This window comes from Coffea eugenioides, chromosome 3 (genome assembly GCF_003713205.1).
Source record: "Coffea eugenioides isolate CCC68of chromosome 3, Ceug_1.0, whole genome shotgun sequence".
NCBI classification, from domain to species: domain Eukaryota; kingdom Viridiplantae; phylum Streptophyta; class Magnoliopsida; order Gentianales; family Rubiaceae; genus Coffea; species Coffea eugenioides.
This window is the reverse complement of record NC_040037.1, coordinates 2,741,763-2,764,843: the sequence shown is the minus strand read 5'-3', so window position 1 is coordinate 2,764,843 and position 23,081 is coordinate 2,741,763. Positions and strand designations below refer to the sequence as shown.

At 37.9% G+C, this 23,081-nt stretch overlaps 3 protein-coding genes across 3 annotated transcripts; 2 read left to right on the top strand and 1 right to left on the bottom strand.

Annotated features, from left to right (window-relative positions):
- Positions 1 to 7,086: 7,086 nt before the first annotated feature.
- Positions 7,087 to 9,836, bottom strand: LOC113764972 (protein FAR1-RELATED SEQUENCE 5-like). Its single transcript, XM_027309021.1, has 2 exons — positions 7,603 to 9,836; positions 7,087 to 7,330 (listed from the first exon to the last, which is right to left on the bottom strand). The coding sequence occupies exons 1-2, from the start codon at positions 9,834 to 9,836 to the stop codon at positions 7,087 to 7,089; spliced, it is 2,478 nt and encodes an 825-aa protein (XP_027164822.1).
- Positions 9,837 to 13,304: 3,468 nt separating this feature from the next.
- LOC113764833 (endo-1,3;1,4-beta-D-glucanase-like) lies at positions 13,305 to 16,247 on the top strand. Its single transcript, XM_027308847.1, has 7 exons — positions 13,305 to 13,630; positions 14,070 to 14,091; positions 14,651 to 14,771; positions 15,034 to 15,124; positions 15,236 to 15,325; positions 15,430 to 15,530; positions 15,756 to 16,247. The coding sequence occupies exons 1-7, from the start codon at positions 13,474 to 13,476 to the stop codon at positions 15,894 to 15,896; spliced, it is 723 nt and encodes a 240-aa protein (XP_027164648.1). The 5' UTR covers positions 13,305 to 13,473; the 3' UTR covers positions 15,897 to 16,247.
- A 2,025-nt stretch (positions 16,248 to 18,272) lies between these two features.
- On the top strand, positions 18,273 to 22,616 carry LOC113764777 (endo-1,3;1,4-beta-D-glucanase-like). The gene is made up of 7 exons (XM_027308764.1): positions 18,273 to 18,551; positions 19,070 to 19,091; positions 19,625 to 19,748; positions 21,179 to 21,269; positions 21,405 to 21,494; positions 21,841 to 21,941; positions 22,252 to 22,616. Exons 1-7 carry the CDS (start codon positions 18,404 to 18,406, stop codon positions 22,390 to 22,392), a joined length of 717 nt encoding a protein of 238 aa, XP_027164565.1. The 5' UTR covers positions 18,273 to 18,403; the 3' UTR covers positions 22,393 to 22,616.
- Positions 22,617 to 23,081: the final 465 nt, after the last annotated feature.

Sequence of the window (23,081 nt, the reverse complement as noted above, 5' to 3'; positions counted from 1 at the left end):
TTATTCTATGTTCCGGATCCGGATCCGGCGGGTCCGGATCCGGATCCGGGTCTACCCGAACAAATTTACCAAAATTTATAATTTCTAATAAAAATGAGAAAAAAATATATTTGTAAACTAATTTCTAACTAATGCAAAGAAAAAACTAAATAAGAAAAGAAATCAAATTAACTTTATTAAAATACATCACCCTAATCAAATTATATTGATAAATATATATTTTTTAAATTATTAATTCATTTATATCCGGATCCGGGTCTAATACGGGTCGGAATACTATATTCCGTATCCGACCCGTTTTTTTTGTTTGACAAAACGGATCCGGGAAACGGAATTAATCTACCCATACCTCGCAATATTTCATACGGATCCGGTCCGGATCCGGGTCTAGACCCGACTCGTTGAAGGCCCTAGGCAGATAGTGACAGTTAAGTTTTTGTGGGTTTCTATATTTTTTCTAATTATTAAAATTTTAGAAACATTATCACTACTCATTATTTAATTACAACTAAAACTATGCTGCTATTAAACCGATAATGCACTCATAATGGATGTGCTTTCTTTTCTTTTTTGGTATCATTCCTTTTCGATAATAGTGGTTAAAAATTCTTTTTCCATTGTACAATAAATTGGGGTTAACTTTTTATAAGCCAGAAGTTTCTTTTCACAGCAAATTGAAAAAGTGTTATATTCATATTTCTATGGAAGAAAAACTGGTAGATTTTGTATTTAACAAAAATTAAATATTTGAGGGTAAATACAAATCTGTATTTGAGAATAAATATTTGTAATAAAGTAAATGTTTGAAAGTAAAATACCTGTAAAGAGTTGGTACTTTAAATAAATAATACATATTTGCCTATAAACTACGCTTTTTAAAGTTTATTAATTGTTAATTATTTTGAAATACTTTGTCATTCTTTGGACCTGTAGCAGAAAGGACAAATCTGGTACAAAATCCTAATTTCACTCTCTAAAACAATGTTTTAATCGTTTGGACTGAATTTGTAAAGGATTAGTAACAAATGGAATGAGATCAGTGTAATTGGTCAAATCACAGGAGAGGTTAGTTTCTGAAATTATCCCTTTGAAGCAGAGCCACTAACACACATTTTTTGTGGGAAGCAAACCTCCCACCCCACCAAAGCCTCAAGGCCTCGGTGCTGGCCACCAGCCCAAGAGCTGGTGGTTTTGGCCTCTAGTATGAATATATGCGGAATGTTACTTTTTTTTTTGAAATATTAACCCGTGTCAACATAGTACTGTCATTGGAGTTGTGGCAACCCGTATTCGTTTATCGTCCGGACCATCCATGCCAAGTTGCTTTTCAATTTGAGCTGTTAATGTCCCGAAATTGCGGTTTGTGTTTTTAAATTCAAAATTTTGCATCTTTTCTAATCCCATTCCCCCCCTTGCTATAATGAAACGTTCGGAGACATTTCATTGCTTAGGACGCGGAGGTTGGCCACAATACTGTTTCCGTAGTCGTCCAAGTAAAACTGAAAAGGGTATGTATGTAAAGGCCAATGAAAACACGATAGTTTACACGCGCCGACCGTCACTGTAACACAAATTTTCCAATTTGCAACCCTACTTAGAAGGTACAAGGGCATTGCACGCCCAACCTGGCCACAGCCGTCCAAAATGTCTTGCACTTCAAATTTCTGAGCGAAGAAAGATGCCTACGCACATACAAGGCCGCAACACTTAACGGCAAAGCTGTTCATAATCGCGGGTGGGGCGACAGGGATTTTGTGATAGCCTGCGCCGTCACAATATTCGTCCAAAATCCAACTCCAACAGCCGTGCGATGGGCAGGCTCCATCGCTACCGGCCTCCGCGTGATGAAGAACACTCGCAACAACTGCTGGTTGATCGGAAAAGCCACATATCACACATTTTCCTTGCACAGGGGGTAAATGTTGCAGAATCAATGTCGACAATTACTTGTGCTTATTTTGCCCTAAGTCCTCATTTGGTTTATACATATATAAAAATGGCTGAATTGGTTCTACATTAATGCACAGGAAGTCTATTCAATTTATCCTAGAGGGTCGTCAGTCGAAATTATGGAGTGGTGGAAGAGGCTGCCTCGTAAGGTGGCCGCGAAAGTTGTTAGTGCTGGGTTTGGGGATTTTCTGAGCCACTTGCCCGTGGCCGATAGAGATAGGAAGTTGCCTGTCGCACTTGCGGAGCGATGGTGGGACTCAACAAACTCCTTCCATTTGCCTTTCGGAGAGATGACACTGACACCCTTGGACTTCACCTGTATAACCGGTGTTGCAGTGGGCGGCTTGCCCATTACGTGGGATTACAATGTTAGGGAAAATGCCAATTACATCAAGGAGCAATTGGGTTGGGTGCCAGCTTTTGCTTCTGCCGGTGCCATCAGAGTTACCGATATATTGTCATTCTACAAAGACAAGGCGATTGACGAGAACGACGACGTCCAGCTGGCACATCTGACTAGAGCTTTCTTTCTATACATGCTTGGCCGCACTTTACTTAGCAACACGGCCGAAACAATTCACCTGTGCTGTCTGCCAGCGCTGGAGGACGTAGATCGTATAGGGGATTATAACTGGGGAGGGGCGGGGATGGCAACCTTGTACAGATTTATGTCCGCCGTCTCCCGACGCCTGACGAAAAGCCTAGGCGGCTACAGCTTCGTTTGGGAGGTAAGTCCAGATTTGCCTTCACTTTGTGTCAATTCGACATTTCCATGTTCCGTTACATAAACTTTTCTAGCAGTTAGTGTTCATCTCGAACGGTGGACATAATTTGTACGACCACGTGTAGGTGTGGGCTTACGAAATTCTTCAGTTAAGTCCGTATAAACTGAAACGGGACGAGAGGGACGTATTGCCCAGAATGTGGCGATGGCGCTCGTGTAATAGAGCCAATCGACTAGCACCGTCTACGGTCGAAAATTTTCGCCGCGCAATTGACACCATTGACCCGGAAAACGTTAGTTCCCCTACTTAGAACATCCAATAGCTTCTACCGCCTAAGTGTTAACAGTTGTTATGAATTTGTTCCGCCTGTGGAACAAACCAATGTTACATCGCTTGTTAATTGTGTGTCATAGGTGAACTGGCTGCCCTTCCCTGCAATGGCATTGCCCAGTCGGTATCTCAAATCCAAGGAACTAACTGCAACGAGATTGCTTTTGGATGGCCCCATGGGAAGATTTTACTACCTGGGCGAGAGGGTTATTAGGCAGGTGTATGCAGGTGTATGTGCAAAGCAACCTCCCCATCGGCCATCAGATATGTACAGCACTGATACAATTTCGGGAAACATGCTACATGATGTGCTTCGTGGACTGCCCATTGCAAGCCTATACCCAGATCCCCCTCCATATGCTACGTATGAGGAGTTTGTGTGCAGCAGGCTAATGAGACCAATGACTTCCTCCACGTTGGCACCCAGTGGGAAGGAGTGCGTAATTCATATATGTGACCAGTTGCCACTAAGTGAGGCCACAACACCGTCACTGAAACATCCAATTAATTACCCTCCCTGGTCTGTGTTGTGCATACAAACTGATGGATCACTGGAGCAAGAGGGCATTCACAGAGTTGGTGGCGATGTAATAGGGTTGCCTCTTCCATGTGCTGTTGGTGATGTGGTATGGCATTCTTCGCCCTGTACTTAACCCGCCATTTAATTTGCGCAATTTGTGTACAATTAATACAGCCATCTGTGTTGTTTCCGCTTAGGTGCCTAGACACTGGTACGAGGACCTGCTTGTTCAGTGCATGGGCCTGAGAAAGAAAGTCTTAGAAAAAAGTGCAGAAATATTTCGTTTGGCATCCAATGTGTCGGACAACACACAAGTGGTGGACCAAAGGCTACATCAAATACAGGTAATTTTGGAAAGTGCATTGAAGCTCCAAAAGGGGACAGGGAAACGCTGCCTTCGCGGTGAACTTGGTGGCCGGAAATCCTGTGTTTGTAAGCGTCCCAACACAAGTGCCGGGACGCAGACATTTACGGATGAGCTTGGTAGAGCCAAAGCTCACGAAAGTCAGGGAATTCATAATGCCAAAGACTGAGCACCCATGGCCCCAAACCGCAAACAAGGTTGTGTAGCCGGAGGAATGAGTATGCAAACTTCTTGGTACTGCCCACCAACAAAGCTAAGCTGTGAGCAATCGCCACGTGTGTTGCGTAATTCTGATACAATTTTAAACTTGAACACGGAAAATGTTAACAGTTGACAGATAATTCCCATAACTAATTTATAGCCCTGTTCTTATATTTCGTCTGTCCCAGATTGTTCTTCACCTACAATTCAAGTTTGCAGTGAAATTAAATATTTACAACAAAACAATTTAAATGGAAGTTGTTGTTATTATAAATCTATCACATTTAATGCATTACAATTTTCGAACTTATTTATATGAAATGACGGAAAAGCCTTTTGTATGAATGCAACTCCAACACAAGAATATGATTTCAAGTTTGTGCAAACTAGTTACTTGAAATATTGTACTCCATTCGAAATGTACAAATGGTGTAAAAAAAATTAATCGTTTTCAGCTCTGTTTCGTTACTTTGTGCACAAGACACATTTCCCTTTTTCTTTCACTTCAACAACTTCCTCTGCAAATTTCCGAGACTAAGCTCCTACTGCAGCAACATCCCTATCTATAATTACATAATATATATAATTACTAATTAACTAATATTTTACACAGTTATAACGTATATAAGATTAAATTAAATCATTTTGCAACCTTATATGCATAATAATAAACATATTTATTATTATATGAATTATTAATCTTACATACACATATATATTGTAAGGGCTAATTTCAGAAACATCCCCTGAATTAGCTTGTGGAAAAATGGGAAAACGGATGATTTATGGAGAAAAGGCATAAAGAGCTGGTGTTTTAGTGCAGACCTGGAGTACTTTTTTTACCCGATACATAAGCAGGGTCAAAAATTCACTGCGCTAGTTAACCAATTTTTCATATATAAACAAATTTACTAAAATTAAAATAGCGTGTTTCAAAGTTGCGCTTCTATTTCAAAGTCAACTACTCTTAAATAGCTTTTACTAAAATTAAAATAGCGTGTTTCAAAGTTGCGCTTCTATTTCGAAGTCAACTACTCTTAAACAGCTACTGCTTAATTCATATAATGGAACAAACCCGTAAAGAACTGGTATATTATAGCAAACAATTTTTGTTGTTTACTTTAAAATATTTCATTTACATTAAATAATTCAAAAAATGCTAGTTTTCCTTTCGTAAAGATGTTTCTGTAACGGCTTTTGAATTTTATTTGCAAATTTTTATGAAAATTAAATGATTTATAATAAAAGGTTCATACAAAACGTGGTACTTCATTCATGTAATACAGAGAAGGCATAAAGAGTTGGTACTTTATGGGATATTTCCTTTTTAAACTATTCTGAACATATATTACGTAGATAACCTACCATTTTTTTTTACATAACAAATTACTGTACCATTTTTTGAATGGCATTTCAAAAACATTTCTAACTGAAACAGCACCCACAATAATGGCACAAAAAAGGTGCCTTACTCCCTAATCCAGCTTTACTTCATGTATTACTCTCACAGTTTGTGTTATTGTTGTTAGGCTTCATTAATCACTGTACATTCCTTTTTCTCCGACTAAACGGTAATAATAAACCCCAACATCAGTAATAAATCCCAAGTTCATACCATATATTTGTAATTTTGGCCTTCATGATGTCAGCTAAGGGACCCAATAACTCAAAGGCAAGGGAGGTCAGTCAAATTTTGACAACTTCAGGGGGTGCCAGTGAAAGTGTCACAAATTTCAGGGGAGGTTTCTTAAATTATCCCTAATAAATATATTACAAACCACATTGTAATTGATAGTTATTGGCTAATTAAATATGTTGGTACAAATGTATTACTAAAGTTACTCGAACTAATTAATAATTTCTATTAGTAAATATGTATAATTAGTAGTATAATTCATAATATTAATTATATTACATAAATTAATGTACATATATAATACATATAACTAATAATACCATTGTTATTGGTGCACTGAAGAGACGCATAAGCATTGTGAGCAATGAAAATAGATGGGGAGAAACAGAAGTTACTGTTCCTACACATGAATGGAACGATGGGCAAAAGAAAAGGCGTTGGGCCTTATGGTCATTGGTTAGGATAGCAAGCCGAGGAACAAACAGCCCAATCGTAAAAGCAGTTTATAGCAGCAGCGTACGGCACCAGTTTACAAAAGCTGGGCAACTGAAGCTGATTCCCAGGTAGCCACTTCGGAAAACGTCTATCCCACGAAGAGATTTTGCGCAACATACGATTCCACTTAATTTCGTATTTACAAAAAAAGGAACAAGTTTGGCTCGTCTAATAAACAATTTGTCAACTACTTACTCTCCTATTAACCAAGTGCAGTAGCGGTATTTGCTACAGCAGTGCTTACGACGCAACCTTGACAGTCATGCATCTTGTGATCCTTCTGTGCATGACCCCTTCGGTGGAACTACAATGACTTACCCATCTACACCTAGCAACCTTGAATAATCTTCACCCCACCGATACATAACAAAACACAATCCCTAAAGCCGGTGTTGCTCTATAACCTGTCTGTCGTCACGGCTGCTACTTCCATGCACAACCATACCATCTCTTTCAACCTCTGCATTTCACACCTAGAAGAATATATAATAGGATTTACACACGCAACGGCAGTGAAATAAGAACAACAAAGCCATTTACCAACAGGTACTGCATCAGTACAATGACTGTTTACAACCTTTCAGTGGCTGTGGTGATAACAGCTTACAATGGCCCATGACACATTCAAACTTACATTATTTACACTTCAATGGTAACGAAATCAAATTTTTTTAAACAATATACCCAGCTTTCCCCGCATTCACGAATACCTTGTAGCCTTCTCATGCGCAAGACAAATTAATGCGAAGGAAAGATACAAACCCTTCCCCTTCTACAATTTCGTACTTGTTTCATGGAAAGACTACTCTTGCACCTCGACTCACCAAAACCTGCCTTATTTATTGCGTTACTGCAAACCGAAGCATCACAACAGTAGTGCCTCATCTTTCTCCTGGACTTCTTTGTTGGCCACCTGTGTCCCTTCCACCGCTACCGAATGGTTGTGGTACAAATGCTTGTCCTCTCCATTCGCCTGAGTCGCTGCAGCCCGTACCAATTTCAAATGATTTTTCCAGCGAGTCATCCAAACAGTTTTCCATATAATCATCATCAACTGCTGTGTTGTGCGAATTCTTTTTGTATGGGCATGTTCGTTGGTTGTGGCCTGCCTGCAATCTTCAACCCATATATCACATGTCAAATCATTTGTGACTGCAAGTAATCACGTTAACCGAGCACAGTGCTAACATTACACCACTTCAACTTTCTTGCATTGCCAATAACTTTGTATACTTTGTATGCACTTTTAATTATGTGTTTATTTACTACTGTTGTTAATAAGAACGAAAAATACCCACTTCTTCATTATTACCTTCGCTGTCCACTTCATGTATTTTATCAATTAACTACTGTATAACTACGTATGCAATTCCGATAGTACCTGCAATGACCACACTTTCTTTTCTTCTTTGCTTCTGCATGCTTGTGATCACCTTTACACCGGGACACCCTAGGATCTAACAGCCCGAATGTTCTTCTACTTCTATCGTTCCTCACTCTTGAATCCATTGCAAATCCATCTCCCCCATATCCCCTATCAATCCACTTCTCCTTTAGGTCCACAGAATGCTTGTCAAACATCTGTTGCAGGTCATTAAACGCATCATCCATGTAGGAGGCATAGTAACACATAGTATTACAGCTGGACTTTAAAGTGCCATATCTGGCCATTTGTGTCAGCTGTTCGTCTGCAACAAATTCTTTCATTCCATTATTACTACAGTGAACTCCCTTTGTCCACCGCTTCGAAATGCATGCTTCTGGGATCCTGTTCATTCCTTCTACCACCATCACGCGAAACATGTGAGCACAAGGAATCCCCTTTGACTCGAATTTCATGCAAGAGCAGATTAGCTTCTCCATTGACCTATCATAATCCACCCTCCAACTTATTTCGTGTCCACCATATTTCGAGTAATAATATGTACGATTCCCTCCATCCTCGCTCCAGCCCTCAGAAATTAGAAGTCCTTGCCTGTTCAAATGCTTCCTCACCATGAAGAACACATTCCTTGTAAACACCTCCGCTGCGCTCCCCTCTAATTCGGGCAGGATTGTGGTTAAGACTGGTTTTGTGTTTTCGCTTGTGTGAACTGCTTTGCTCTCGGTATGTCGAAGCCATGCTATTGCCAAATCAAAACTTCTAACGAATTCATATAGTCGCATTTTTTCATTCAAGTACTCGTTCAAAAAAGCATTCATTTTCTCACACCTTTGAGTACTTCTCATACCTGCAAAAAAATGACCGCGTAAATAGGCCTCTGCCCATAACCTTCTCCTACGGTACAATTTCTTCACCCACTCATTCTCTACCACCCCACATTCATTAACCAACCTAGCCCACCGATCCTCAAACTCAAGAGTGCTACACTTTCTCGCCATCAGGTTATAGAACCTGTTATTAAACTCCTCGCAGCGAATATTACTCCGTGCATTTCTATGCAAGTGCCACGAACATAGCCTGTGACAAGCATCCGGGAGAAGATTCTTTATAGCTCTTCTCATTGCACTGTCCCCATCTGTCATCACTGCTACTGGCTTTCTACCTTTCATAGCCTCTACAAATGTACTTAGCACCCATTCATATGTTTCAATCCTCTCATCTGATAGCAGTGCACAGCCAAAAACAGTACTGTTCAAATGGTTGTTTACCCCTGCAAGTACAACTAGTGGCTTGCGGTATTTATTTGTTTTGTATGTTGTATCAAACACCAATACATCTCCAAATACACTGAAGTCCGCACGAGATTTAGAATCTGCCCAAAACAACATTGCCAATCTTCCTTCGTTATCTACATGATATTTATAAAAGAACATGTCATCGGCATCCTTCTTCGCTGCCAAGAACCCAAGTGCCCCTTCTGCATCGCCATTAAAAATATCTTTTCTACGTTCCTCGTCCATTCGGTTATACAAATCCTTAATGCAAAATCCCACGTTACTATACCCTCCGGCTTTGATAACAAAATGTTTCATTATCTGGCATATTCTGGCCCCAACCAACTTTAGACTTTTTGCCTGCGCATATTCTGCATCGCTCACTTTTCTATGCGACCTAATGTGTTGCACACTTGCCTCTGATGCCAGCGGGTGATTGTGCTCCATAATGAAACGTGTCACCACATACTTTACCGATTCTATGTCATATTTCACGCGAAAGCAAGCCCCACACCCGGTTCTTGTGATTGGTTTTGCTTCTCTTTTCCGGTCTTCATAATTAAACCACTTTTCATTCCTGTAACCTTCACAGCAACATACCCATTTTCTAAATCTTGAAATGCCATCTGCATCTCGTTTGGCATTACTTTTACGAATCCCAAATCCGCTTAGTTTCGCATACAAATTATAGAATTCCCCAGCTTCTTCTTCCGTGTCAAATGTTAATTTCATTACGTCATCCACGCCTATTGCGCCCACCAATTCATCTGCCTCCTCATCTTCGTGTCCTCCTATTGAACCACCGCTTTCTTCAATGAATGTGTCTCGGTCACACTCAGGTTCTTGGTTAAGGTCAAATGACCTTAACCTGCCGCAAACATCCAACGCCATTTGATTAATTCTCTGTTTCCTGCACCATGTCATGAGTTGAGTTTTAAGCGCCCCATCCTGCCCCATAGTTACAACCCCTGTGTGGTTGTTCAATGTTTTTTCTAACCATGGTCGCTTAACATTTTCTTTTCAGCCTCCCCATATGCTTTCGTTTGTAACATAAATACTGCTCGTCTACTAATGGAACAAAACATATATACACGATCATTTCAGTTAACAAACCATACTTTACCTCACAACTTTCACAAAATGCACCCGATAAACATTACTCTCACATTCATATACACAGTTTTTATAAGTGTGGCTGATGCAATTATATCAACCTTTAGCATAAAATACCACTATCGACATGCATTTTCATTAACACCCACAAACTCAACCTCTACTGTGTGTTTCTTTAATTCTTTTCACATAAGCATTCGCAATGCAGTATGGGGGCCATTATCCATGTCCACACGGCCATCCAAATCACTCTGTTTTAAGACTTTAGTCCTGTTACAACGTCTTCTTCACGTCTTCACTCATTTCTGCTTAATTTCCTTTACACAATTTAATACAAATTAGAGGACCAACATTTCTTACGTACGTACACAAAGCTCGGTGCACAAACAAACTACGATAATATCCCGGTTTCGTTTCATCTTTGTTCGAAGACGCAGGGTCTTACACCCCGTATTTCGTATTCCTTATTCCTCTATCATTTCCTCTTACAACAACTGTAGAAATCACCCTACTAGACGTACTTTACTCGTTATTCTAATCCATTTTTCAAAGTTGTGGACAAAAGTACTCACCTTTGATTTCTCTGCTTCTGTTCCACGCCGCTGCAGTCTGTCACCACAGCTTCGGAAGGGCCTTCCTCAGATGTATCTACCGTCACCGCCTGCGCCTGAATTTACGCCAGTAGACACCACCTCTTTACCAAATTTTTGCCTACCATTCCGACCTCGCCACCTGTCTTCAAACACACGCATCACCGCGGGCCCCAACATGGCTCTGTGTTTAGTACCTAATACGCTTCCTCTTCGGTGGCCCCACCATGGCTTTGTTTAGTACCGCTTACGCTTCGTCTTCGGTGTTTCATACAACAGAACCGACACCGCAATTTTTATGCTTTCCGATAAATTATTTTTTTTTCAAGGAAATTGGGTTCTCCTAACTGTGTGATGGACGAAAGCCGTAAAGAGCTGGTCGTTTATAAGACAACCGTTTTAACTACATTTTATCCCATAACCCAACATTTGTATTTAAGGCACGTTGGGTACTCTGTCATTGTAATGGTTGAAAGGCACAAAGAGCTGGTCTTTTACTCACCAACGGGTTTAATTGCATTTCATCCGATAAATCAGTCTGTCTTTATGGCACCTTGGGTATTATGTTGTTGTAATGGAAAAAAGCCAAAGGGAGATGAAACTTTTGAACTGAGACACACGTTTGAATATAATAATGGTCCTCAAAATGGATTTAATCTTTAGTTGTAGTCCAGGAAAGCCGTAAAGAGTTGGCTGTTTATTCAAAAATGCATTTAAATATGATATTCCGTTGTTAAAATGCATTTAAAATGCAATCGCTAACATTTGTATTCAACGAAAATGGGTTATTCCGTTGTTATTATGGACGAAAGAGTTGAAAATTGGGGTTGTTTTAATAAAGTTACGGGTTTATTTTTACTCCTTAGCCCATTATATTTATGTTAATTCCGTTTCACCCCAATGCATTTCCAGCTTGTGCAGTACGCTACATTTCCAATGTCCAAACCGCGGTTATAGGTCATCACTTCCTTTTCTGGAATTATTCCCTTTCGGGTCCGTACTTGTCAGCCTGCAACGTGGAGGCTTCTTTGCCATATTATCTGCTTTCCACACGTATCTTCTCCCTTTGTGAATGCACTACAGAAATTACCCGAATCTAACCCTGATGGATGTGACAAAGCATGGAATTTAGGACCAAAGAAATATTCCCGTTTGAATTGCTATTTTTAAAATTTTTATAGAAAACTGTATTACAGTCATGTGAAGTATATGAGATAAAAAAAATAATTAAAAAAAATGTTTAAGAAAATAACATAAGAATATTTGGTGGAAAATTACAATCCAAACACTACCTAAAGTATAGAATCAATGCCAAAGCTTTTACATGCACAAATTTATTCCACTAATGCCATGCCCACAAAAAAGCTAAAAGCCCATTTCATTTGTAATTTTTAAGAGTTTTTATTAAAAAATTTAATATAATAATATAATTTATATGACATAGAAAAATAGTTTAAAAATGTGTCAAATAAATGTTTCAAAAATAACTTGTGAAAAAAAGTCGCAATCCAAATGGGGTCTAACTTTTCTCGTCTTTAACCTCATTATACAACTAACTCCCTTTAAAGAAGTTGGCCACCACATTAATTGTGGGGTGATACGTCAAGGATTCGAATCTTGCCTCTCATTAATGTGCCTCTATATCAAGATTGTTTTAAATCCATACCGGTGCATGGTGTACCAGTCTGGTCTGATAGTAGTTCAGTTCTCGTCAGGCTCTTTCGACTCAGTTGAGTCACCCCTAGAATAGACTCCCCTCTGTGTAGGAGTAGGCCTAAGTTAGATTAGGATATATGTGACGACAAAAAAAAAAAAAAAAAACCTCATTACACCCTGTGACGTCGTGAATTACGTAAGTACATACGTGGGCACTATTTTTGTTGCTTAAGGCCCAATCCAGAAAGCCGAATCGCTTAGGCGCTTCCAAGCATAGTTATTAAACCCAACCCGGGAAGGAACCCGGCGAAGGAGGTGGGTCAACGGGTTACTGGTTGAACCGGTTGGTCACTACATATATTTAAATATTATATTTCATAATTATTTATATAAGATATATGATATAAATTGTAATAAATAATGCCATAACAAAAGCTCATTTAATTTAATTTGTTATAAAATAATTAATTCATATAAGAATCAATCAAATATAAAGTTATTTATTAATGTACCAAATTTCAAGTGTAAAATTTTATGTATATTTAGTGTAATTATCTAGCTTATTTATGAATTTTAAGTGTAAAAAATTATTAAAAATAATATTTGTCTTTAAATGAATCATGTAATATATTATTTTTGGAATCCATTTTATAACTTATAGAGTTTGGAGGGTAATAAATTTTTATTAAAAGATTCCAAATAAATTTGTTTTAGAGAAAAAAAGATAGAATTGAAAAACCATTTATATATTATAATAAAGCTACTATAGCAACATATTTGGAAGTGGTTTGGTGGTAAGCAAGTGGTAGTGTTGGGGCAGAGGTCCGAAGTTTGAGTTCCAACAATAGCAATATAATTTTTCCACAAAATCCGGTTAGTGACAAAATCGGCCAAAACCGGCCGGATTTTCTGTTTAATCCTGTTCGACCGCCAGGTCGTTGACTAAGTCAACGGTCTCTTTGCACAAACGATCTGATTCCAAATCCGGCCCGGTCTAATGACCGGTCCACCGGTTTGACCGGTTCGACCGCCGGGCCGGGTTTAATAACTATGCTTCCAAGTTCCAAACCAGAAAAAGGGACCTTTAGTCAACCCGTCAACGGACATATCGTGGAAAACAGAAGAGGAGTGGACTGGAAGACTGCCATGCGAAGCAACATAGGAAGTCTACAAATTTGTGGAAAACTACGCATTGATCAGTAGCGAGCAGGAAGAATTAGAAAACAAGCAAAAAGATGTCAGGAGCCGCCCAAGCCTCTGAGAACCCACCATCAAAGCTTAGCTCAGCTAAGTATGAAGCAGCAACTGTAGAAGAGCTTGGTGGCCTTCAAACATATATCGCTGGACCCCGTGATTCCAAAACTGCTATCATCCTCCTATCTGATGCTTATGGTAAACAAGCACATTTATATTTTTCTGCTTTTTGGTTCTTAATTGTTTTTTTTTTTTTTTGGTTAGAGGTTGGTTGCAGTGCTTTGAAGTTCAGGAAAGGTGTAGGTTTCTGCTAAATTATCGCTAGTTAAGATTAGGAAGCTGTTGCTGGAAAGGATTGACAAAATTATTCCTTGTTGAAGTGTATTTTTTATTCTGAATCTTGGAAATGAAACCACCACCAAAATTGAGCATGGCGAAATCCCAATTGATCATCTTCTTGAAAGTCTGATATGTTAATTAAGAGGGATTTTCAAACTATGGATGATCAGGAGGTGTTAGGTTTTTGTTTTTTAAGTTTTTTGTTTAAATTTATTAAAGAGTCAATTTCTTGAAAAAAAAAAGCACATGTTTTCTGTATGTTATTATCGCTTATCTTGTTTGATGTGATCAATTGCAGGATATGAAGGTCCAAAGATAAGGTAAGTCCCAATTTTCTGTTTATGAATTTGTTATGGTTCTGAGAAAATATCCCAAGAAATTATGGGAATTACAGAAAAAGATGAAATTTGAGGCCCTTCGTGACATCAATGGCACCTTGAAATTGGTTTATATCCAGAATTTAGTAAATGCAGAGAATAGGTTAAGAAAGAGAGATTGAAAATAGATATGAAAAAAGAAAAAAGCACAAATCGGAAGATTTGATGCAAAGCAATAACCTCGTGGTACTTCAATCATATTTACACTTCTGCACGTCTTTCTTTCTTTGGGTGGCATAGCAAAAGCTTGAGTCAAGCAGCCACTCCTGTTGGTTGAGCATAAACAATATATACGGCAAGATTTCTCTCTTAAAGTAATTTTGAGTTGACTAAACAGCATGATTTGTAGGAATCCAGCATCGGAGACAGTCCTTGTTAGTTTTACGTCTAGTTGTTAGGTTTCCTTCTTTTGAGGACCACTAGGTTGATCTTTTATTCCTGGAAACTGTCTTGAATGATTAGACATTTAATGTTATCGGTTTTGGTTTTTCCTATTATGAAGGAGGCTTGCAGAAAATGTTGCAGAAGAAACTGGATTCTTGGTAGTGGTTCCTGATTTCTTCCGTGGGGATCCTATTGATAGCATAAGGGATCGTGCTGAATGGCTGAGGACTCATACTGCAGTATGTTGTGATTCTTTCTGTTATTGAAGTTGAGCTGTAGCAATCTCAACGGATGCCTATCATTTGTAACAACAATATTCAGAATTTTCATTTTCCTAAAAAACTAGCTCTGACACAATGACAATTGAATAGCAAGAGGATATTTTCTGAAATTTAAGGGGACTGAACTTTTTTTGAAGATACTGAAGGACAAACTAACATATTGATATCTTTGGATTATTGAGTATCTAGTTCAAATTTATGTGTTTTTTGTTTCTTAAAGGACAAAGGGTGTGAGGATGCTATGGCAGTAATTGCTGCTCTGAAGAGCAAAGGAGTTTCTACTATAGGGGTAGCAGGGTTTTGCTGGGGTGGTAAGGCATCTTTAATGTTTATTGAGATAGCTGCAGTTTTCAACCTTTCATATAGCAAATAACTGGAGCTAATTGGTTGCCTGCTGTACGTACATTCTGCTATTATTTCAGGAATGACTGTTGTGAAACTAGCAAGATATGATAGTATTCAGGTTGCAGTTATACTGCATCCTGGTCCAATCACTGAGGATGACATTCGTGGTTCGTTGTTGCAATTATCAAGTTTGATTTCCTTGATATGTCACTGTGAAGGAAATACAGTCCCCTATACTCCAATTGATTGAATAGATTATTTGTCATTGCAGAAGTTAAGGTTCCAATTGCTTTACTAGGAGCTGAGACGGATCATTTATGTCCACCTGAGCTTTTGACTAAGTTGAATGGCATTTTAACTGAAAAACCTGAGGTTTGAAACTTGAACTCCTCTACTGCTGCTCAATAGGTTCAATAACTCACGTCTTCAGAATCTACTAACTCCTAAAAATCTCTGTAAATTTTTATTCTAGAGCCATTCATGATTCATTATGCTTCAAGCAAATTTATGGCGAATAACTCTTAACCTGATGGCTTGTTGAAGCTACAGAATGCGTTGCAAAGATCCTTAGGACAAACTCCTTTGGTTGTTTAACAGGTCAATAACTTCTTGAAGATATACCCTGGCGTAAAGCATGGATGGACACTACAGTACAGCGACGACGATGAATTCGCTGTTAAGATGGCAAAAGAAGCTCACTCAGACATGTTGAACTGGCTTACCAAGCATGTCAAATAGAGTGAACAGACAAAAAAAGGAATAATGATTTCCAGTCGAAGCCAAAGTACGAATTATCATGCCTATGAAGGCCGGAATGCTCAAGGTAATGGTGCATTTCACCATGGCTTGTTTGAATAAAAATTCAGAATTGGTGTATCTTCTTGTGCCTTATTTGAATAACAAGTCAGAACTGTGCTTTATGTTAATACATGTACTGCAACTCACATGGATGATTCCACATGTCTTGTATGTGGATCCTAGAATTATATATGCAGAAATTGGTAATACTAATTTTCCATATATTTATGTGTGACCTTTCTAGTCATCTGCGATCCACTCACAACAAAGAATCTTGATAAAATCCTTTTACTTGTTTGGATGACTCTTCTGTATACTTTTTGCTTTTCCCTGGGCAGAATCTGTATTTTGCTTTAGCCTTTTACGAATTAAGGGTTGCTGGCATTATTTTTCCTTGTGAAATGAGAGTCTTTGAACACTACAAAGATCATACACTGACCTTTTCTAGATGGGCGGAAAGTGGTGACTAAGAAATTAATTCCTTGATCTTCTCGGATACAATTGAGGGAGTTTTCACCTGAGTGGAATGTGCAACTTGAGCTATTGTGGCCTTACTTTTGAGAATGAAAACTTCCCAACAAATTAACTCAAATGTAGCACTGGGACAACAACTCCTGTTCTTACAGATGCACTGAATTCACGCGACTTTCATCTGCATTGGCAAGCATGTTGAAACATGAATTGGCTATTAAGTTTTGAGCAGCAAGAAATCAGCTATTCTTTCCCAGTTTTCGCACCCAATCCAAACAATTCAGATTATTCTGAATTTCTCCCACATGAACTGAACTTTATGTCAAAGGAATCATCTCTGTCCCACTATCAAGTAGCGTAAAATTTGGATTTGGATCGGAGATTATTTGGAACGATTACTATAACAATTTTTTATGATATAATGTATATAACATGAAAAGATTGTTGGAAAGATGAAAAGGTAATTGAAAAACGTGTTTGTGATGCAAATAAATAGTTTTTATTCGCAAAGAAAGCTAATCCAGATGCACCAATTAAACACGCTAATCAAGCAGACACAAATGCCATTTGCGATACAGATAAATAAATTTTATTTGCCAAAAAAAAAAAAAAAAACCTAATCCAGACGCACCAATTAAACACATTGATCCCTCTCACGTAATGGCTGATGCAATTTTCAAGAAAACAATCTCGAGTGACTCTTGCTTGTGTCATTTTGATGGTACATGGAGAATTATTTATTTGTTGGACACAAACATTGCTATATTTTTTCAATGTTTCGTTGGTATATGACAAAGTGGTTTGAGACAGCTGAACGCACCAATCTTAAACTGTTTGATGAGTACAATTCATATATCAATTGTCTAAGATTCATCCGAGTAATAACTAGTATAAAACAAAGTCTGCAAGTTCATCTTTGTATGTTGATTTTATAAATGATTAGTTGGATCCGACACATATATTTATAAATATATTTGTATGTTGATTTTAGCTGGTATTTGCTTTCTTGACATAGTACACAATGGGCTGAATGTCATATTTATTCAACAACTGAACAAGAGAAAAGACATGCGGGAAAAAAAAAATCCATTCCTTGGCAACTGTACTAGATACCTGCATGCAGAACCTTACCTTCTTGCCAATCATTCAGGAATGGTAGTTGCCAATCATTCTGCATGTTGGGTTAGTTTATCCTATCCTGAATGATCTCAGCATTGCAACACCTCATACCAATGAAAGGGTTGCAGAAAAGTATTACTGCAAGACTAGACAATAGAAACAAGACACGGAGATTTTTTTTTTCCGACAAAAATAGCCCGTTTCCTTGTTGATTATTAATTGGTCTTGACTTTTGTGGCGATGGCGATATAATAAGGACTGCAATCTCTCTTCCTTGGTGTCATTGTCTTGCAAGTTTTGTCATTGTCTGACAAAGGGAGCTCATTCCACGGGGTTGTTACTCAAAACATCAAATAAATTTCTATCCGTGGATGCATATCCTTTGATCAAATATAGAATTGAAATGGTTAATGTAGCTATTAATAGAACTAAATCTTGAGCTAATTATCTATAAAATTTTCAAGAACTATTTTTGGACAAGAACAGTTTGGAAAAAGGTTTGGAGATTTTGCAAATTCATTTTCCCACCACATTTTTTATTATTCTAATCATTCTTCTATTTCACATATATTACCTTACAAAAAAAAATTATATTAAATAACTCTTTGTTCAACTTATCTTCAATCCAACCACACAAAAATCTGTAATTAATTCCACAAGATATCATCTAAGTGGTCCATATCATGCTCGACTTTGAGTGAGAGAACTTGCGTACAGAATTCAATTTCTTTGCCGGCATATTCCACGTTTGCCAGCTACTACTAAGTATCATAAATAGACATTTTGATTCTCCTCTAGTACGTTCTTGCTCCAATTAAGCATTACTGTACTATTTGGAAATCTTCTGAGAACAAGGGATGTCAGGTCCACAGTGCTGTGAAAATGCACCAACCTTGAGCTCCGGTTCTGGAGCTGGGCATGTGGAAGAACTTGGAGGCCTCCAATCTTACGTTACTGGGTCTGCTGATTCCGAGATTGCTGTTTTGCTTGTCTCTGATGTTTTTGGTACGCTTTTCCCTCCAAAACTTATCTGGGATTTTGAAAGTTGCAATCTTTTGTTCTATTTAGTCCATAGTTTGTTGGATAAATTATTTGGTCTTATCCAAATTTGTACGTTTATGGGTTCTTTTGTTAGCGTCTGAAAGTGTGAACTTGGTCGGGTGTTAGTTTTTTGTTAATATCTTACTGTTTTGTCAATCATCATATCTTGTTTTTACATACTGATTATTAGCAAGGGTCAAGAAATTGCAGAACAAAGTACCCTCCCCCGGAGTTATATGATTTCTTGTCTTTTTACCTTCCTTTTTTTGTAGTGGAAGCTACTTTTACTAGGCACTTTATTGTTAAAGGTACTCATGTAGTTATCTTGGATCCAGAATTTTGAATATGTATTATATGCGCATTATCTCTGCATCCTGTTCCCCTGGCATCAGAGCTGAAAAATTTTGGCTTCTCTATTGTGACCTTGAAATCATAACCTCCAGAGCAAGGCAAATTTTTAATACATGGTTCATTTTGTACAGGATATGAAGCTCCAAAGTTGAGGTATGAGATTTAAGAACCTCTTCCCTTTAGGATTCTTCTAGTTTTTGTTTTTCTTCTTCTTGTCCTGGGTGGAAACTGGGGGGGTTGGAGTGAGTTTATTAAATTTCTTTGCTGTGCCCTTTTCCTTGATAGGCTGGGCTTCCATTAGCACATGACAAATGAAAAGCAACAAGCTTTGTGTCTAACACCATAATCTGACTTTAAGAGTCATGCTCATATATGTTTTCCATCTTGTTTCCTCCATTATTAAGAAAAAAGGTGAAGCTGGGACGCCATTTTCTGTGTCTATAAGAGGATAAACAGCATCTGAAGTTCCTGGCTTAAAGATAAACATACCAGCAGCATTTTTGTTGTTCTACTTCTTTTGGCATCATACAGTTCTAATGTAGTTTATGTACATGCTGCTAAGCTGTCGCTTATCAACTAGAGCCACTGAGCTGCAGTCCTGTATATAGAGTAATCCTATGCAGTAAAAAGTAATATGTAGTAATATGTGATTTCTAAACTATTGTATTATATTTTCAACTGTGAAGGAAGCTTGCAGACAAAGTTGCAGGGGCTGGATTTTTTGTTGTAGTTCCAGATTTTTTTTTCGGAGATCCTGTACTAGTGTTAGAGGGGACTGATATTGATGCTTGGCTGAAGAAACATGGACCTGTAAGCCTTCTTCTTAATAACAGCCTAATCACTGTTTTTTTGCTGAATTCGATAGCTGGAGGTGACTACAGTGATTAATCTCTGCATTGGATGCTATAATTTCCTTTTACCATATCAGGAGTTCTGTTTTTCTCTCCAGTTTGAACCATGCCAAGATTTTACATAAATTAATTATTTTAGATCTCAGACTTCATGCTGGTGCTTCCTGAACGGCGGGTTTGTCTTTTTATTCTGATTTGTGGGATCAAATATTGAACCAGTCAAAGCTATTTTGCCATTGGCACTCTTAAAAGCTAAAGTATAGCTCATGACTTTCCTTTTGCTATATTTTCTACATTGCATTCATCTGGGATAGCCCAGTTATGGTTGGAACATTTCATTCATGAGAGTTGGATTTGTCACAAGTCTTCTGCACAGGAAATATTATCTACATTACACTTTTGTTGTTTTGATTTGGGGGTTCTTACACTTATCTTGGCTATTTTAGACTGAAGAACATATGGCAATGTTCAATAATTTAGATAACTAGTGTGAATGAAGGTCAGAGGTTAATATCTTGAACATCAACATTCACTTAAGTCAATCAGTATGACTTTTGAATGGCAGATTTGTGCCCGTAAAGAATGGAGTTAAACTGAAGGTAATACCTTTACATAAATGTACTAGTGTATGAGTGCAACTTGTGGTTCATACGTCATACATTGATAATTTAGAATTCCATGAGGTTTAAATTTACTTTTATGATTAGTGTCCAGCTCTTGTTTGTGCATTTCATTCATCAAAGTTGACAATTAAAAGAAAAACAAGAAACCTCTTTTGCGTCAGGAGTTTTCATGCACATCAATCTAGTTTTCTTGATTTGGGCATTTTATACCTATCTTTAGTTGGCTATTATAGACCGAATGATGTTTGACTGAGTTAAATTCCCAGACAACAAAGCTGAATGAAGATCTGAGGTTTATGTCTTGAATCTAGGATTCAGTTTAGTATCTTAGTATGTATTTAGAATGGCAGACTTGTGCCAGTAAAGAACAGAGTGGACTGAAATGCTTCTCTGGTAATACCGCTTCTCAAAAAGACTACTCAATGAATGCAAAAATGTTTATTCTACACCATACATTGATAATTCAAACTCCATCAGATTTTGATCCACTTCTCTGGTTAGTTTTCTTCTCTTTTCTTCTTTTCCATATCCTTCTGGTCGATATTAAGTTGGTAGTAATCTTCCTTGCACTTTTAGATTACCTCCTGAATCTGCTAGAATAATACTTACTGGTTTGGCACTTATTATAGTCCATTCTAAATCTTGGGTGCCACCTTCCATGAGTAAAGGTGGGAGGAGTGTGTCTGTTCAAATATTAAAACTCTACTAAGCTTGTTCTGAGTCCTAGATTGGAAATATTTATCTAGAAAACTTCTTTTTTGCAAAGGATCAAGGCTTCGAGCATGCAAAGTCAGTCATTGAAGCTCTAAAAGGCAAAGGCATCACTAAAGTTGGAGCTGTAGGCTTTTGCTGGGGAGGTAAGATCTTTTTCTGGACAAGTGACAACAGTTGCTAGTTTAATGTTTCCAAGTGTCCAGTCTGCTTCTCCGTTCCTAGGAAAGATTGTAATTTGGTTTTCTTTAGTTTACTAACACCAATTCTTACATTTTCAGCAAAAGTTGTTGTGGAACTGGCAACATATGCCTGTATCCAAGCTGCAGTGATTTTACACCCTGCTCTCGTCACTTTAGAAGATATTCAGGGTATAGATCTGTTCTTAATCTTTTTCTTCTTCTTTTTTTTTCAATTTATATATGGTTATCAAAAACTGGGGCATTTATTCAAGACATATTCATCTTTACCTAATTTGAAATGTATAGTTCTATATTCTCTGGCATTTTGGTAATGCATGCCATTATTTTGAGTCGCTTTAAACTAGTTCTCCTTTTTGCATACCTGTGATTGCTGTAGCTTGACTTGATTATCTCCAGCTTATAGTTTGGAACTCCTAGTAAATTATACTGGATTTTAGATTTGGGAGGTTTGCTGGCTCTTCTGGCTTCAGTTTTATGAATGCAATAAACGAAACTTTTTTGTGGTATATTTTAGGGGTCAAAGTTCCAATGTCAATATTGGGTGCTGAGACAGACCACACAGGGCCACCAGAGCTACTGAGAAAATTTGGCCAGGCCTTAGATGCTAAGCCTGAGGTAAGAAACTTAAGATACTTTTTATCCATTTAAATCTGGCGCCTGTCTATAAGCTATCTGTTTAGTTGTCACATCCTATAGTTCTTCCATATTTGCTCTTTTTCTGACTGTTTGAATAGTTCCATAATGGAATTTTCCCCGTACATTGAAAGGCCTAAGCCCATTAGAGACTGAGCTGAAATGCTTAGTTTAGCATCCTTTGCTACTCTTGCAATTAAATTTCAAGTTGTCCAAATCAGAGTTAATCAAAAGTTTTGAGATTTATCAAAGTTGACAAATGAGGAGGACGTTGACAGAGATTTTCTTGCAGGTTGATGGTTTCGTGAAGATATTTCCTGGGGTTGCTCATGGATGGTCTGTGAGGTACAAGGATGAAGATGAAAAAGAGGTGAAGGCAGCAGAAGAGGCTCATCAGGATTTGTTGGGTTGGTTGGTTAAGTATCTCAAGTAGCTCTCTTCAAAAATTGCATCACAATGGAGGCTGCTCTTGTTTTGTGTTGAAGATATCTATTCTCAAGTCATTAATGAGTATATTTTCCTGTTATTAATAATCAAATGAGTGACTTCAACTTCATTATCAGGGCTTTTTTAATCAGGATGCACTCATTGATAGATGAAAAACTTATTATTGTAAATGAGATATTTTATTTGGGTTAAAAGAAGTAGCTTTCTTTCTTCCTTTTTCATTCTTGTGGCATACCATATATAAAAAAGAAAAATCCTATTCCATTTAAGGATTCAGAAGTCCGTTATTATGACTACTCCTATTGGCAGGGAAAATCAATCAAGAATTTGTTTCCATTTTCCTATAGTCAAGGTAATACAGTCTATTTTATACTACTCATTGGCCTACAAAAAGCCACAGATCTACTTGGAAAGAATCATCACAAAAGGCCAGGGCTGTCATAGCTGTTACTAGTACTAATGCTGGCCATGCAGTCCTCATTTTTTTTAGGTATCTATTGCTAAAGCAGAGCCACCTAAGAGCACTGTTTATAGATCTTGTTCCTTGGATCAAGCATGGATTCATTTTTGTCGTCTAAACTTAGCTAATCTTTCGTTGGTTTATACGTGAAAACACAGTTTTCAACTAGGCCTATGAATCGAGTCTAATGAGCCGGGCCGGCATAAGTTCAAACT